Source organism: Nannospalax galili, unplaced genomic scaffold, assembly GCF_000622305.1.
Source record: "Nannospalax galili isolate Female #2095 unplaced genomic scaffold, S.galili_v1.0 scaffold355, whole genome shotgun sequence".
Lineage (NCBI taxonomy): Eukaryota > Metazoa > Chordata > Mammalia > Rodentia > Spalacidae > Nannospalax > Nannospalax galili.
The window spans coordinates 440,858-454,703 of record NW_008336848.1 but is presented as its reverse complement, the minus strand read 5'-3'; the positions used below and the strand labels follow the sequence as shown (position 1 = coordinate 454,703).

Below are 13,846 nucleotides of genomic sequence, written 5' to 3'. Positions count from 1 at the left end.
CGTATATTGAACCATCCCTGCATCTCTGGAATAAAGCCAGCTTGATCATGGTGGATGATCCTTTTGATGTGTCTGTATGCGGTTTGCAAGTATTTTATTGAGAATTTTTGCATCTATGTTCATTAATGATATGGGTCTATAGTTTTCTCCAGTTGACTCAAGTTTTATAACTCATTGAAGAATGCTTCCTTCTCATTTGATCTAGTTTAATTCCATGTTTGCAAAATTCTTAGCAAAGCATATTTTTCATATTTCTAGACTCCTGTTTCCTCAAGGCCAATGATTTAACTCACAGTCTATCTTCATATCTAAAAGAAAGTAAGTAAAGTCTGATTTTAAAAACTATTCACCAGGTCACCATTCTGCCAAAATAAACAAACAAGGCTTGAAATCTTGTATATTGATGCATACTTGTAATCCCAGCACTTGAGAGACTGAGGCAGGAGAATCACCACAAGTTCAAGGCTAGCTTGGACTATGTAGGAAAACTCAAAAAACCAAAATAAATAAAGTCTGTCTCTCTAAAATAAAAAATTTTAAACCACATTTAAAATTAAAAGTTTCTATTTTGATTGGAGAGAGATTTAGGGCTCCATTTTGTTTTTGTTTTTGTTTTTTTCAGTCTTACTGCGTATCCCAGGCTGGCTTCAAACTCATGATTCTCCTGCTTCAGCCTCTCAAGTACTAAGATTACAAGCTTGCACTGCTATGCCCATTGTTTAATGTAAATTCTTGACCTCTTTAACTGTTTACTGTATTCCTGTTTTGCCCAGGCTTTGGGAATTAGGGTTTTGGCCTCATTTGGGTTTTACAGCGTATTACAACTACTGGTCTAGGAATCTACAGGCTACTGTTCTAGTCCTAGAACCTCCTGGTGTTTGGGCAAGGAGAGTCCACTGACTACTCACTTGGACTCAATTTTGTTATCTAAAACATAAGGGAATTGAACCAAATAACTCTAACCAGCTGTGAGATCTTCAAATTCTGTTTACATGTTCAGAACTCAGACCATAGCTATTACTGTCAGTCTAATTTGCTATTTAAGTTTGTGTGCATAACTAAAATAAATAGATTATTCATATCAAATTGTCACTTATTTGTGTCCAGCAGTGAAATGATTTACATGAAGAGATTTGACATTTTTTTTCAGACTATAAACTGTTCTTATGATACCCAATTTGAGCCCAGATACCTTTCTCATAATTAATTTAGCAAATATAATCCTGGATTACAGTGGGAATAAGTTACTAGATTACAAAAACTTAAAAATATGCCGGGCGTGGTGGCATACGCCTGTAGTCCCAGCACTTGGGAGGCAGAGGCAGGCGGATCTCTGTGAGTTTGAGGCCAGCTTGGGCTACATAGCAAGTTCCAGGTCAGCTGGGGCTACAGGGAGACCTGTAGTTGTTCTCAAAAAGACCAAAAAACAAAAGTTAAAAATGTGCAAAATTCTTAACACAACATTTAAGAAATGTTGGCTGTCATTTGTCAGCTCCGTTTTATGTCATGCTGGATGTCTCTAAATTTAACCTAATTGAATCACCATTCTCATATTGGTGAGCATTGTCTTCAAGCATCAAATGTAAATACTGAAAATGTATTAGCCTAAAACATTTTTCACTTGGTTCTAAGACTATTTGCATTTGGATACTTGGCATATAACATGTTTTATGCTGTAAATCAATGGTACTTTATTTTAACCTAATATCTAAACTAACAGAAAATATAATAAACAATTCTTACATCCTATTTTCTTAAAACACTAGTAAAGAAGTGGAAAATATTCGGGGTTGGTGACTCTATTTCGCTCTCTCCTAAATATTTTTGTGACCTTTTTCTTAGTCTGTCCTAAGTGGGTAAAGCTTAGGAAAACCCACAGTGAGAAGAAGTCAGTCTTGATGCTGATCATCTGCAGCTCTGCTGTCCGAGCCCTGGAGCTTATCAGGTGAGAAGCTTCACCAATTCTATATCCGGAGTGTTTTCTGGTAGCTGATAAATGCCAACCTCATATGTTCTATGTGCAGTGAGTAAAACAGAGTCCCTGCCCTATGGAATCTCTGTTATGTGGGAACAATGATAATAAGCAAGTAAATATGCATTGTATCATAAATAGTGATACATTATACTAAAAAGTAAAGCATGGAAATGAGACAGAAGTGGATGGGGATTTTTTTAATTTATTTTATTTTATTTTTGAGAATTTCATACATGAGTATTATATTTGCATTATTTCCATCCCTCCCAGTCCCACTCCTCATTTTCTTGTCCTCTTCTTTGATTGCTATCGCTACATACACATACATACATACATACATACACTCATAAATATATATGTGTACTGAGTCCATTTAGTGGTGCTCATGTGTACCTGTGTTTAGGGCTGCCCATGTGGAATTAGATAACCTCTCAGGGAGCCAGTCCCTGGAGAAAACTGATTCTCCCTCCCTCAGCATCCACTGATTGCTTGTAGGAGCCCATGAAATTTCAGTGCGAATAATTTTTTAAAGGGATATTTTTAAAGGGACATGAAGCTTCTTCAAGAAAATGATATTGAGCAGATTTGCATGAAGTAAAGAACAGAGCACCATAGCTAATTGGACCTGAAACCAGAAGTAGATACCCAGGTAAATTCAACAGCAAGCCCTGAACTGGGATGCCACTGAAGAATTGTGCAGAGGAGTGCTGGGAGTCATTTTAAAGGACACTAATGCCATTTCATGTTGTTACATGGAGAAACACATGGTGAAGGAGAAGGATAAAAGCAATGAGATCACACTGATGAAAACCAGTTAACAGGAAAATGGAAGAAAAGATTTGACTCAAAATAGGAACAAGAAAAGACATACTACCAGAGAATAAACTTACTAAACCTATATGAATAAAACATCAGTTAATGGATGGAAAAGATGTTGAGCAAAGTGAAATGTGTACCTTATTCTTGAGCAGAAGACTCGGTATTGTAAATATATCTTTTTTACTTAGGATCATCTACAGATTTCACAGGTTTCCAGTAAAACTCCAGAGAATTGATTCTTTAAACTAGATAAACAGTTTTAAATTCTTACAAAAAATACCCTCCTAAAATTTGCCAAGAAAAAAGTTTTTAAAAGCTAATAAATGCTAAGAGGATGCTGTTAGAATAGCAATATCTATTTCAAAGTCTCAACAGCCATCACATACGTGACAGGCAGATTGGTTCAGTGAACCAGAACTGAAAGTTAAGAAACAGACCCAAATGCATATGAAAATGTAGCATATAGCACAAATGACAAATTAGAAATCGGCAGAGAAAGATGGATTGTTTAATAAATTGGATTGAACAACTGAATAACCATCTGAAAAAATGAAGTTGGATTCATATTTCAGTTCTTCTACCAAGATAAATTCCAAATGGACCAAGAATGTAAAGGTTAAAAAACAGTTGTATAATAAAGATAAGTTATCGGTACTTTACTGAGGACCTTTGTATACCTTCTCATTTACTGGAGTTGTGTAGAATAAACAAAAACTCCCACTGGATCAGTATAGCATTCAGCTTCCAGAGAACAGAGTAAGATGGGCTTTCCTGGGACCTGCCCTCTCTGGGAGCCAGTCTGCAAGGCAGGCTTTGACAGGAGACAAAACAAAGGGAAGTCCAAGTGTTGGAGAAACAGAAGCTTTGTCAAGTACACCAAGGTAAAAATATAAGCACACAATAGTGACATAGCATCTTTTTTTTTGGTGTTTTTGAGACAGGCTCTCCCTGGCTGGCCTTGAACTCCAGAGATCTCCTGCCTCTGCTTCCCGAGTGCTGAGATTAAAGGCCCAGCCAGCATATGTTTTTCTAAATGAACTAATCTGATCCTGATTTTAGACAAATGTTGTCAAAGTCTGAGGACTTTGACATTAAATCATATACATACCCTTCAGCAAAGCAAAGGGTGTTTTCAAGTATTTCTGCTCCAAACATAATTGATCCTTAATACCTCAATTTCTAAATAGCTGTCTATACTTAGTGGACCTGAAATCTGACTATGTCACACACTAACTCTTCAGAGCCTTAAAAACTATCACTATAGAACTCAGTTCAGATCAAAATGCTAATGACAGGCCAGGAGTGGTGGTGCACACCTTTTATCCTAGCAAGGGAGGCAGAGACATGGGATTCTCTGTGAGTTCCAGGCCAGCCTGGTCTACAGAAAGACCCTGTCTCGCAAAGGCAAAAAAAAAAAAAAAAAAAAATGCTGATGACAAAGCAGTTGGCCTAGAGGCAATTTCTTAAAAACAAGTTGTCAAATTGATTTCTTTTTACTATATATAAATTCCTTTCTAAGGGGCTTATAAAAGCACTGTGTTGTCACACTTCATTTACCAGTTGTCCCTAGAAATACTATAATCTATTTCAAGGTTAAATGATTTGGTAAAGGTGATCTAAGCAGGCACAAGAAAGCCTATTCACAAAGACCAATGTTTAATAATTCTAGTTCTATAAGGACATCTGTTTTCTTAAGAGCCATGAGTCCTGCTATCTTCCTAGTTAACCTTACAATGGAGGAAGTTTATGTGAAATTAAAAACTGTATTTTACATCCATATGTTTCTGCTGATCAATGATATTTCTCAAAACAATGACATATAAAGGAATGTCCCAACCTAGGTCTAACCCCAAATCTTAATTAAAAACTTACTTGTTCATTTATACCCACTTCAACTCAAAACAGAATTTTAGGTGATATACAGAAATATGATGATGAAAAACAGGTTGTTTAAATGGAAGCAAAGAAAACAATGCACATCAGAAAATCAGGTGAAACCAGCTAGGACTGGTCCTCACAATCTCTTCAGTAAAGTCTGGTTAAGTTGCAGAGATGGACCAAACTTCCGTGAGCATATACCTTCCTGTGGCATTGTCTGAGCTTAAACTTAAAAATAAAAAATGGCCAGGTATGATGGCACACATCTTTAATCCTAGCACCTGGGAGGCAAGGCAGGCAGATCTCTCTGAAATTGGTACTACATAGCCAGTTCTAGGCCAGCTGTGGCTACAGGGAAACACTCTCTTTAAAAATAATTAATTTAATTAAAAATGGTCCCTGAGAAATATAATATTCCCCAGGGTACATAGTGTCACCATCACTTGTGTCATCTATACAATAAAACAATGAGCAGATGGTGTAATACGGCTATTCTTAGAGCAACTATTTTCAGGAGCTGAGGGCCTGCTGTCAGAACAGAGCTTGTAAAACCTGTCCTGTAAGGTACCACCCAGAGCAGTCTTGACCCTCAGAGCTGGTCATCTGAATTGACATAGGTAGATCCAGATTGTTGAATATCTAGAACTAAATGAACTACCTGGCCTACATGTAGGCCAGAGGTTATAAATCAACAACACAAGGAAGGAGTCTACCCCTAGTGTTTTGGCATTCAAAAGTTTAAACAAAACTGAGCATAGTGCTGCCTGCTTGTAATTCCAGCATTTGGAACACCACAGCAGCAGAAACATTGCAAGTTTGAGGCTAGCCTGCAAAACAAATTCGAGGACAGCCTGGGTTACATAGCAAGACTATGTCTCATCTGGATGTATGGATAGATGGCTGGGTGTGTGGATGGATAGATAGGTAGACAGACTGACTGACTGACTGACTGACTGACTGACTGACTGACTGATTGATTGGTTGATTTTTCAAGACATTGGACATATAAAGATTTTGGACTTCTCCAAAAAATCAAGCATCAACACTAGATCCATAATCTCACAAATTAATAACTGGCCTTGGTGGGGCAGTGCTGTCTGGTTCTCCTCAGTCCTTACAGATGTCTTCTAAGGAATTGCCTCATTCATTTATAATGCATACCTGATCTCATAGCTCAAAGTCAACCAGTCCTATTTCTTTTTTTCCTTCCTCTCTTCCTCCCTTCCTCTTCTTTTCTTTAGGTCGAAGCATTTACATATAAAATTTTACAGAGAAGCTCAATCTACAAAGTAAAAAAAAAAAAAAACTAGCTGTTCTGCTAGGTAGGGTGTAAGCCTTCCTTCCTCGTGGGCTCATCCTCTGGTTCTCTGCCACGGCCACCCCAGACTAGCCTTTTAGATGCCTGCGTTTCCCAGAACATAGCCTGACTTCACTGCTCTAAGTTTTCTCTTGTAACCAAAATTTCTGAGAAATATACTGCAGAATTGCCTGACGTGTTCTCTGCCAGGCAGCTGAAACAGAAATTCTTTGGTAAAGGGTAGATCCATGTGTCTGAATAATCAAAGACTCCTAAGTAGATTAACGTTGTGTATGAGTTAGAAACAGCCTAGATATGTACCAGAAGAGAAGGCTACCCCCACTTCTGGTTTGTTTGTTTTTTTTTCTTTTTGAGATACTATGTTGCTCTGTTGCCTAGGATGGCCTCGATTCCACAATCCTCTTGCTTCAGCCCGTTGAGTAACTGAAATTTCGTATATGTGTCACTGCCTGATAGCCCAGGCCAATTTCACTGCAGAAATAGACCTACCTAAAAATCTTTGTGTGTGTAGATACATACACATATCTCTACACATTTATAAATACATTCTTTTGGGTGAGAAACTATAATTTGTAAGTAGTCCATGCATTCCAGAATGAGGAAGTTGTCTTAACCTATTAATTACATTAATATATTCCTTTTCATTAGATCACTGACAGCATTCAGAGGAGACACCAAAGTTATGAAATTATTTGCAAAACACATAAAGGTAAGCAGCAAGGGCCTCTAATTGTGATGAGAAATGGAAATGGTCCCTAATAGCCACCCCCAGACCTCAGCTAGCCTCTTCAGTCTCCCGAGAAAATGTTTTATTTTATGCCTTCCTGATAGGACACATTTAGCAACTGTTCTGGGTTTTCTCTGCATTCCATGCCTCCACAAACCTCCCTTGGCCCACCACAGTCACTGTTCTTCCCTGCTCCATTCCCGAACAGAAGTTTGACTCCTGGGTTCTTTGAGAATTGACCAGTTTTCTGGGAAGATCTCTTTTTTGCCCTAGAAATTGGTCTCATACAGGAGTTTGTCCTATTTGCTACTTTCTTTCTTAGAGATAAAATACTCTAAAAATGACCTATGATTGTACTTACTTACTGTCCCTTCCATTTCTTCTCTTCCATCTTGGAATAGGTCCAGGAGCAGGTAAAGTTGCTGGAGAAGCGTGTGGTACACTTAGGTGTGGGAACTCCGGGGAGAATTAAAGAACTCGTCAAACAAGGTATGAAATGAGGACAGTGATATTTCTCCTCAGAGCTGGAAATCTCTCTTACCCCTATGTGAGTCTAGGGAACCACATTAGGATATAGGAAAAGCACAGACCTCTGTGTTAATCACCTAGTGGGCAATTCAGCCCCTGATCCCAGAAGCCAGCCAGTGAGTGCAGTAGGGGAGTGACAAGGGCTCTGGCCCACTGAAATGGATTTGCCCAGCTAAACACATTCAAATGCCAGGGGCTGTGAGTTGCTGAGTGGATCCGCCAGGGCTCCACCACTATTTCCAGTCTCTGAAATTTGTAGAACCAACTATGATGAATAAATATTTCCTTCTCGGGTAACTGAGTCTTGGTTCTCAGGGACTCCTGTTCTATTTGAAAGCTGTCATATAAAACACACTGAAATGAAAATGCTATTTCTATAGATGAAACAGTTATTCCAGAACATTCCCCCTAAGTATACTTCCCTTTTAGTGCTTTACACAGTAAGTATTCCAGAATCTACTGGTTTTAACAGTTTGCTAACTTTCTCAAAGCCAAAGCCTAAAAACCTATTACCCTGCTGATGATTGTATTACCTGTTCTTACCAGATTCTTCAGTTTTGTGAGGTTTGTTGTTGTTTTTGAGGTACTGGAGATTGAACCTAGGACTTCATGCGTGCTAGGTAAACACTCTACCACTGAACTTTTTACTTTGTTCCACTGAGTTGCCTAGGCTGGCCTTGACCTTGACATCTCCTTCCTCAGCCTCCAGAGCAGCTGAAACTAAGGACCTGCACCATGAAGCTGGTTCAGATTTAATGATTTCTTTTCATTACTCATTTTCACATTACTTAGTGTAGCAGCACAACTTTTTCTTCTAACTATCTGAGGCTATTCCTGAATTATTTTATATGTAAAAGTAGTATATTCAGCAGTATAGTAATTCAGTACCAAGAAGCAAACAAAATTTAAACCACCTGGTGTTTCTCTCCAGATAACAATAATCTAGGGTTATTAAACCCACCAAGGGCAGAGTCCTGTGCAAAAGCAAAGAATTAAGAACCTTGGAGAAGCTGGGCGTGGTAGCACACACCTTTAGTCCCAGAACTCAGGAGGCAGAGGCAGGCAGATCTCTATGAGTTCAAGGTCAGCCTGGTCTGCTTATTGAGTTCCTGGTCTACTTAGCAAGTTCCAGGCCAGCTGGGGCTCCAGGGAGACCCTGTCTCAAAAAGACCAAAAACAAACAAAAAAAGAACCTGGGAGGCCTCTGATAGGGAAGGCAGACAAACATTCTTTGAGTTCCTGTTTGCAATTAATGCTATGCTGGACATGCCTCTGTATGCTTTCTAACTAGTACTCAGCATCCTCACTGGCTAGAAAATGGAATCTCAGAAGAGTCAAGTGTCTCCTTCCAAGGCCTCAGTCCAGGCCTTCTTAGTTCCAGAGCCTTTTCCCTCAGGGGCCTTCTGATCTAGCTGAAGAATTAAAATGAAAGACACCAACTTTCTTGCTTGGTGGCTTCATGAGCTGTAGTTGGAAAGTGATTCCATTAAAAAGTCAGGTTGTAGAGGGAGCACCTGGAACAGTAAGCTAACAAGTTGGGGTATTGGTCTTGTAGACACAAAGGCATTGAAAAGTAAGGAACAAGTGATAGATTCCAGTGGGTCCTTTTAAGGGACACAGATCTGGGGGAGATTGTGCATCAGGAGAGATGTAGGCTATCTGCCTCCCCGCAACTCTCAGCCAAGATTCATCTCACCCCTTCCTGGGGATTCCCCCCCCCACACACACACACACACACACGCGCGCGTGCGCACACACACACACACACACACACACACACAAGCAGGGACAACTTTTTATTTAAAATAGAGACAGAGAGGAGGGGAGGAAAGTAGGGAGACAACAAAGCTGTTCAGGCTGCTGATTAGCTTTCTACACAGTTGGAACTCAATGTGAAGGCTTGTTTCATGTGGAAAAATCATTTAAGGAGCTGTTGATTTTTATGTAATATCAATGAACACTTTTAATTCTGAATCTGATTGGATAAACAATTTAATATACATTAGCCGTAGTGTTAGGTTATACATAAAGTGTTTTTAAAAAAAAAATAGCCTAAGCCCTCTAGAAACAGAATTTCTATCAAAGCTAGACAAATGGCATGTCACTCATTTTATATAGCTGTTTATGATGTAGCAAGATGTTTATGTGTTCCATATGTAAGGAGCGTTTCCAGACATGGAAAGACATCCCATGACATGGGATCTGTAAAACTATAGTCATAATTTTCTTGTTTTAATTTGACAATTGAGATTTCTCTATGAGTCTATGAGAAATGAAAGAAAGTACAGAGAGGGCCAGAAAGATGGCTCAGAGGGTAAAGGCACTTGCAGCCAAGACTGATGACCTGAGTTCAATTCCTGGAACTCACATAGTGTAAGGAAGGAACTGACTCCCCCCAAGTTGTCTTCTGACCCTCACACTGGAGATGTGATGTGCAGGCCCACACAGATGCACAAACATGCACACTAAATAACTGTTTAAAAGAAGGAAAAACAAAATACAATGAAAAAGCAAATCACTTTAGAGATAATTGCTTATTAAGTATAATGAATATACTGCCTTTCAGTCTTTTCTACACATATATATATATATTTTTTTACAAAGCATAGATCATATTATATCCCACAATTTTACAATGTACTTGTTTAACACACACACACACACCTTATGAGGACTTTCATTCTCATGAAATTGGTTTGCTTTTTCATTTGTAATATCTATTATCTTGTCCTTCTGCAATTCTTTTTTTTGTAGACTATTTGGATTGGGTTTTATCCAGTTTTTGAAATTACATATAATACTGCATTGATCATCTTTGCAGATAACTTTGTTTTAGTATTTTTTAAATTGGTTGTCAAATAGTAAATATTTTAAAGCTCTATATAGAGGTCCATTTCATTTAAGAGAGGGCTATACCTGATGGCTTTGACAACAGTGGTTGTTTTTAAGGGAAGACTGTTAACCTGTTATCTTTCTCAGTTTACTATCTTAATTCTGCAGAAAGCATTTTAAGTAAAAGGCATTTTAATTATAAGAAGCATAAAAAGTCTTTTGGGCAGAGAGGGAACAGCGTGGGGAAGAGCTGCAGGTGGAGAACTTCAGAACAGTTTCCATGCATGATATACCAGAGCTTGGAACAGTGGGAAGAGCTGAGTGTGCACCCGACTCCAAGACCTCTGAGACTGGACAGTCCCAGGTCTCCTCCAGCCTTCAGGTGTAACAACTCTTTTCTGGGTAGGCCAGAAACAGAGGGCTTGTAATCCTTGCATGACTTACCAGCCTCATCCAAGGGTAACCCAACCCTGTCCTCATCCTCCTCCCACTTAACCTCCTCAGAGTCATGCAGACTTTTCTGAAAGACCACTAGCCCTGATTACAGGACACAGCTTTTCAAATCCCTGTCAGGAAGGCAACCTTCTGGCTTTCATGAAACAGAGGCTTGGCCAGCACCTTAGAATGGACATGCTTAGCTAGTGCAGCTTCTGCGCTGTCCTCAGAAGCAGTGATAAAGCTGTGAGGAGTGCTGCATTTGTTTTCCATCAGGCAAGAGCAGCACTTAATGTGCAGAGATTAGTTACTGAGGGAGAGGACAGCAAATGGCAGAAGGCAACCAGAAAAATAAAAATCATTTTAATAAGCTTATGTCATGAGGCCTTTACTCCAGCAACTCTTACTGTCTTTCAGATGGCCTTAATTTGAACCCCTTAAAGTTTCTGGTTTTTGACTGGAACTGGAGAGATCAGAAGATGAGGAGAATGATGGACATTCCTGAGGTACTGTGTAATCAGCAGTTGTCTTTAATCTTTTTCCTTTTTTTAATTTGAACTTGAGTTCAAACACAGTAATAAAGTCTTTGACATGGTGAGCCAGCACATTCTAGCTTTTGAAATAATTTCTTTCTTTAACTCTGAGGTAACTGTTATAGAGCCATCTCATCCCCTGACACATAGCTACATCCTCTTCATGTGTATCATTTGAATCAACTTTGTTGATCACTAAATGACCATGACCCCTGCCCCAGTAGGACATCTGTACTTCAAAGAAACTAGAAGATCTGAGGCAATCTGTGCCTCTCCTTGGCAGACACCATCAGCTTTGCCTTTTGTTCTCATGTGTACACTTTTGGCTGAAGTGGAAGGAAGAGCGATAGAAGCTTGTCTTGCTGTTGGTTTCTCCATATCCCCTTCAGACCTTCTTACTTAATTTACAAAGATATTTTGGTTTACTGTGGACAGGTTTTTGTGCCTCAGTGGATTCCAGCTGCACGATTGAATGTCTTTGTGGACACAGCAAAGCTCATTGTATATTTAAACCATTGCCATCATACAGTGAAATTTTTATTCTGCCACCCACCATGTTATCATGCACCAGTTTTTCAACTATAGTCTGATACAGGGGAGAAAAGTTTTTTTCAGTAATTAGTGAAGCTGTCTATCACCCACCAGGAATAAATAGTGGCAGTGACTATCAGAGAGGCTTGGAATTATCCTCTAAAACATGCTGGATGAATTAGTTCACTACATAAAACTGCTTCCCCAGATTGAACAAACCTAATTATAATTGATTGGTGAGTTATATTATGCATCAGTTCAAGTTAAAAAGCTATTAGCACAGTTCCTTATGTGTGTCTGCATGTGCCCCTCCCCACACACACATTCATGCACTTTGAATTGACAGTTTTATTTTGTTTTTTTTTTTTTACTTATTTAACAGAATTTTATGTTAGACACATGAGGCCAGATTTGATGAGTTCTTTTATCAAATAATCCACTTATTTACTAATTATAATAATATATTATAAAATAATTATTATAATAGTGGAGATAATATAAAAAATTGTCCTCATAGCTATTTTTGTTATGTTCATGCTGTAGCAATTATCATTGGGTAGCCAGTCTTATATTGAACCTTGCATATAATTGGGGTTATAGAAAGCACACTTTGGAGTCCGTGAACATTTGTATGGCATTTTATTTTGGATGGATGCAAACAAAAAGGCACTTTAATAAAAATGAGCTTGTACATAGTACCTCTTCCTCTACTTATGTGACTTTCAACTCCGAGTCAAATATGGATGATCACTTTTGCCCTCTCTGATTCTGGCCACAACAGCTGTATAAACACATGGGAACCCAGATGTTGACTTTGTTCACCAGGAACATTTTTGGTTGACTGTAACCTTTCTGTTGTTTTGTTCTTTTCTCCCATTTAGATAAGAAAGGAAGTTTTTGAACTTCTACATATAGGAGTACTCAATCTATGCAAGTCAGAATCATTGAAGCTGGGCCTTTTCTAAGACGTGTCTGGACAAAGATTCCAGCTGCCAGCACAGTGCAAGCATGCAGTAAATATCCACTGTGATCTTACATTAACTGCATCACCCAGCGGATCACTGAGACTGTTTGGTGGGTCTCTTTGACAGATGGGAATCTGTCCTTTGGCCAATACCCTCATATAATAAAGAATCGCTGCCATGTGGATGTTTGTCTTGGTTGAGCAGACTGTTTTTCTCTACCATCTCTCCTGTGCTGTGACTGTGCAGAAGACAAGAAAGAGCAGCTAAGTCACCTTGCCGTGACTTGCCACTTCCCTCCCTGAGCTGCAGTCTCATAAGCTACAAAATGGGAATGCTATCTCATAAGATTGTTAAAGAGACTGAGATGGTACTGTGGAACAGGTTAGTAAACTGTGACGTATAACTCTGGGGATGCAGCTCAGTGGTAGAGCACTTGCCTAACATGAGTGAGATTCTAGGTTCAAACCCCTGTGCAGCACACAAAAAAAAGAGAAGTTATTTTGGAGGCCAGAGAGATGGCTCAGTGGTTTACCTACACGCAGGCAGTACATGCATACACATAAAATAAAAATAATAAATAAAAAAATATTTAAAAAAAGAACACTTGCTCTTACATTGTACCAAAGTTTGATTCCCAGCACCCACATAAAGCAGCTCATAACTGCCTGTAACTCCAGCCCCAAGACACCCAGTGCCCTCTTCTGGCATCCACAGGTACCTGTACACATGCAGCATACAGCATTCAATCACACAGACACACACAAAACACATAAATTTTTTTAATATTTATTTTATTTTGTTTTTTGTGTGTGTATGTATGCCATGTGGAGGTACCCACTGAGGTCAGAGGTGGGCATTGGATACACTGGAACTGTTTTATTGTTTTATTTTGTTTTATATTTTGTCTTTTTGAGACAAGGTTTCCCTGTAGCCCCAACTGTCCTGGAACTCACAATGTAGACCAAGCTGTCCTCGAACTCACAAAGATCCACCTGCCTCTGCCTCCCAAGTGCTGGGATTAAAGGCATGTGCCACCACGCCCAGCAAACACAAAAAATTTTAAAAGAAAAATTTTTTTTTCTTCTTTTTTTTTGAGACCAGGTCTCCATGTAGCCCAAGCTGACCTGGAACTCACTATGTAGACCAGGCTTGCTTTGAACTCACAGAGATCTGTCTGCCTCTGCCTCCCGAACACTGGGATTAAAGGCATGCTCCACCATGCCGACCTTAAAAGAAAATCTTAAAAATAAGCAAATGAGGCTGGAGAGATGGCTCAGCAGTTCAGAGCACAGGCTGTTCTGCAGA

At 39.2% G+C, this 13,846-nt stretch overlaps 1 protein-coding gene across 5 annotated transcripts in view; it reads left to right on the top strand.

The window, feature by feature from the left end:
- Cmss1 (cms1 ribosomal small subunit homolog) overlaps positions 1-12,725 on the top strand; it is a 407,227-nt gene extending 394,502 nt beyond the window's left edge. For all 5 annotated transcript variants that reach the window (XM_029562602.1, XM_029562605.1, XM_029562601.1 and 2 more), the window contains exons 5-10: positions 259-318; positions 1,843-1,945; positions 6,639-6,699; positions 7,119-7,206; positions 10,930-11,018; positions 12,458-12,725. In XM_029562602.1, coding sequence (XP_029418462.1) covers positions 259-318; positions 1,843-1,945; positions 6,639-6,699; positions 7,119-7,206; positions 10,930-11,018; positions 12,458-12,541 — 485 coding nt within the window. In that variant the 3' untranslated portion in view covers positions 12,542-12,725. The remainder of the gene's footprint in view (positions 1-258; positions 319-1,842; positions 1,946-6,638; positions 6,700-7,118; positions 7,207-10,929; positions 11,019-12,457) is intronic.
- The last annotated feature ends 1,121 nt before the right edge of the window (positions 12,726-13,846 follow it).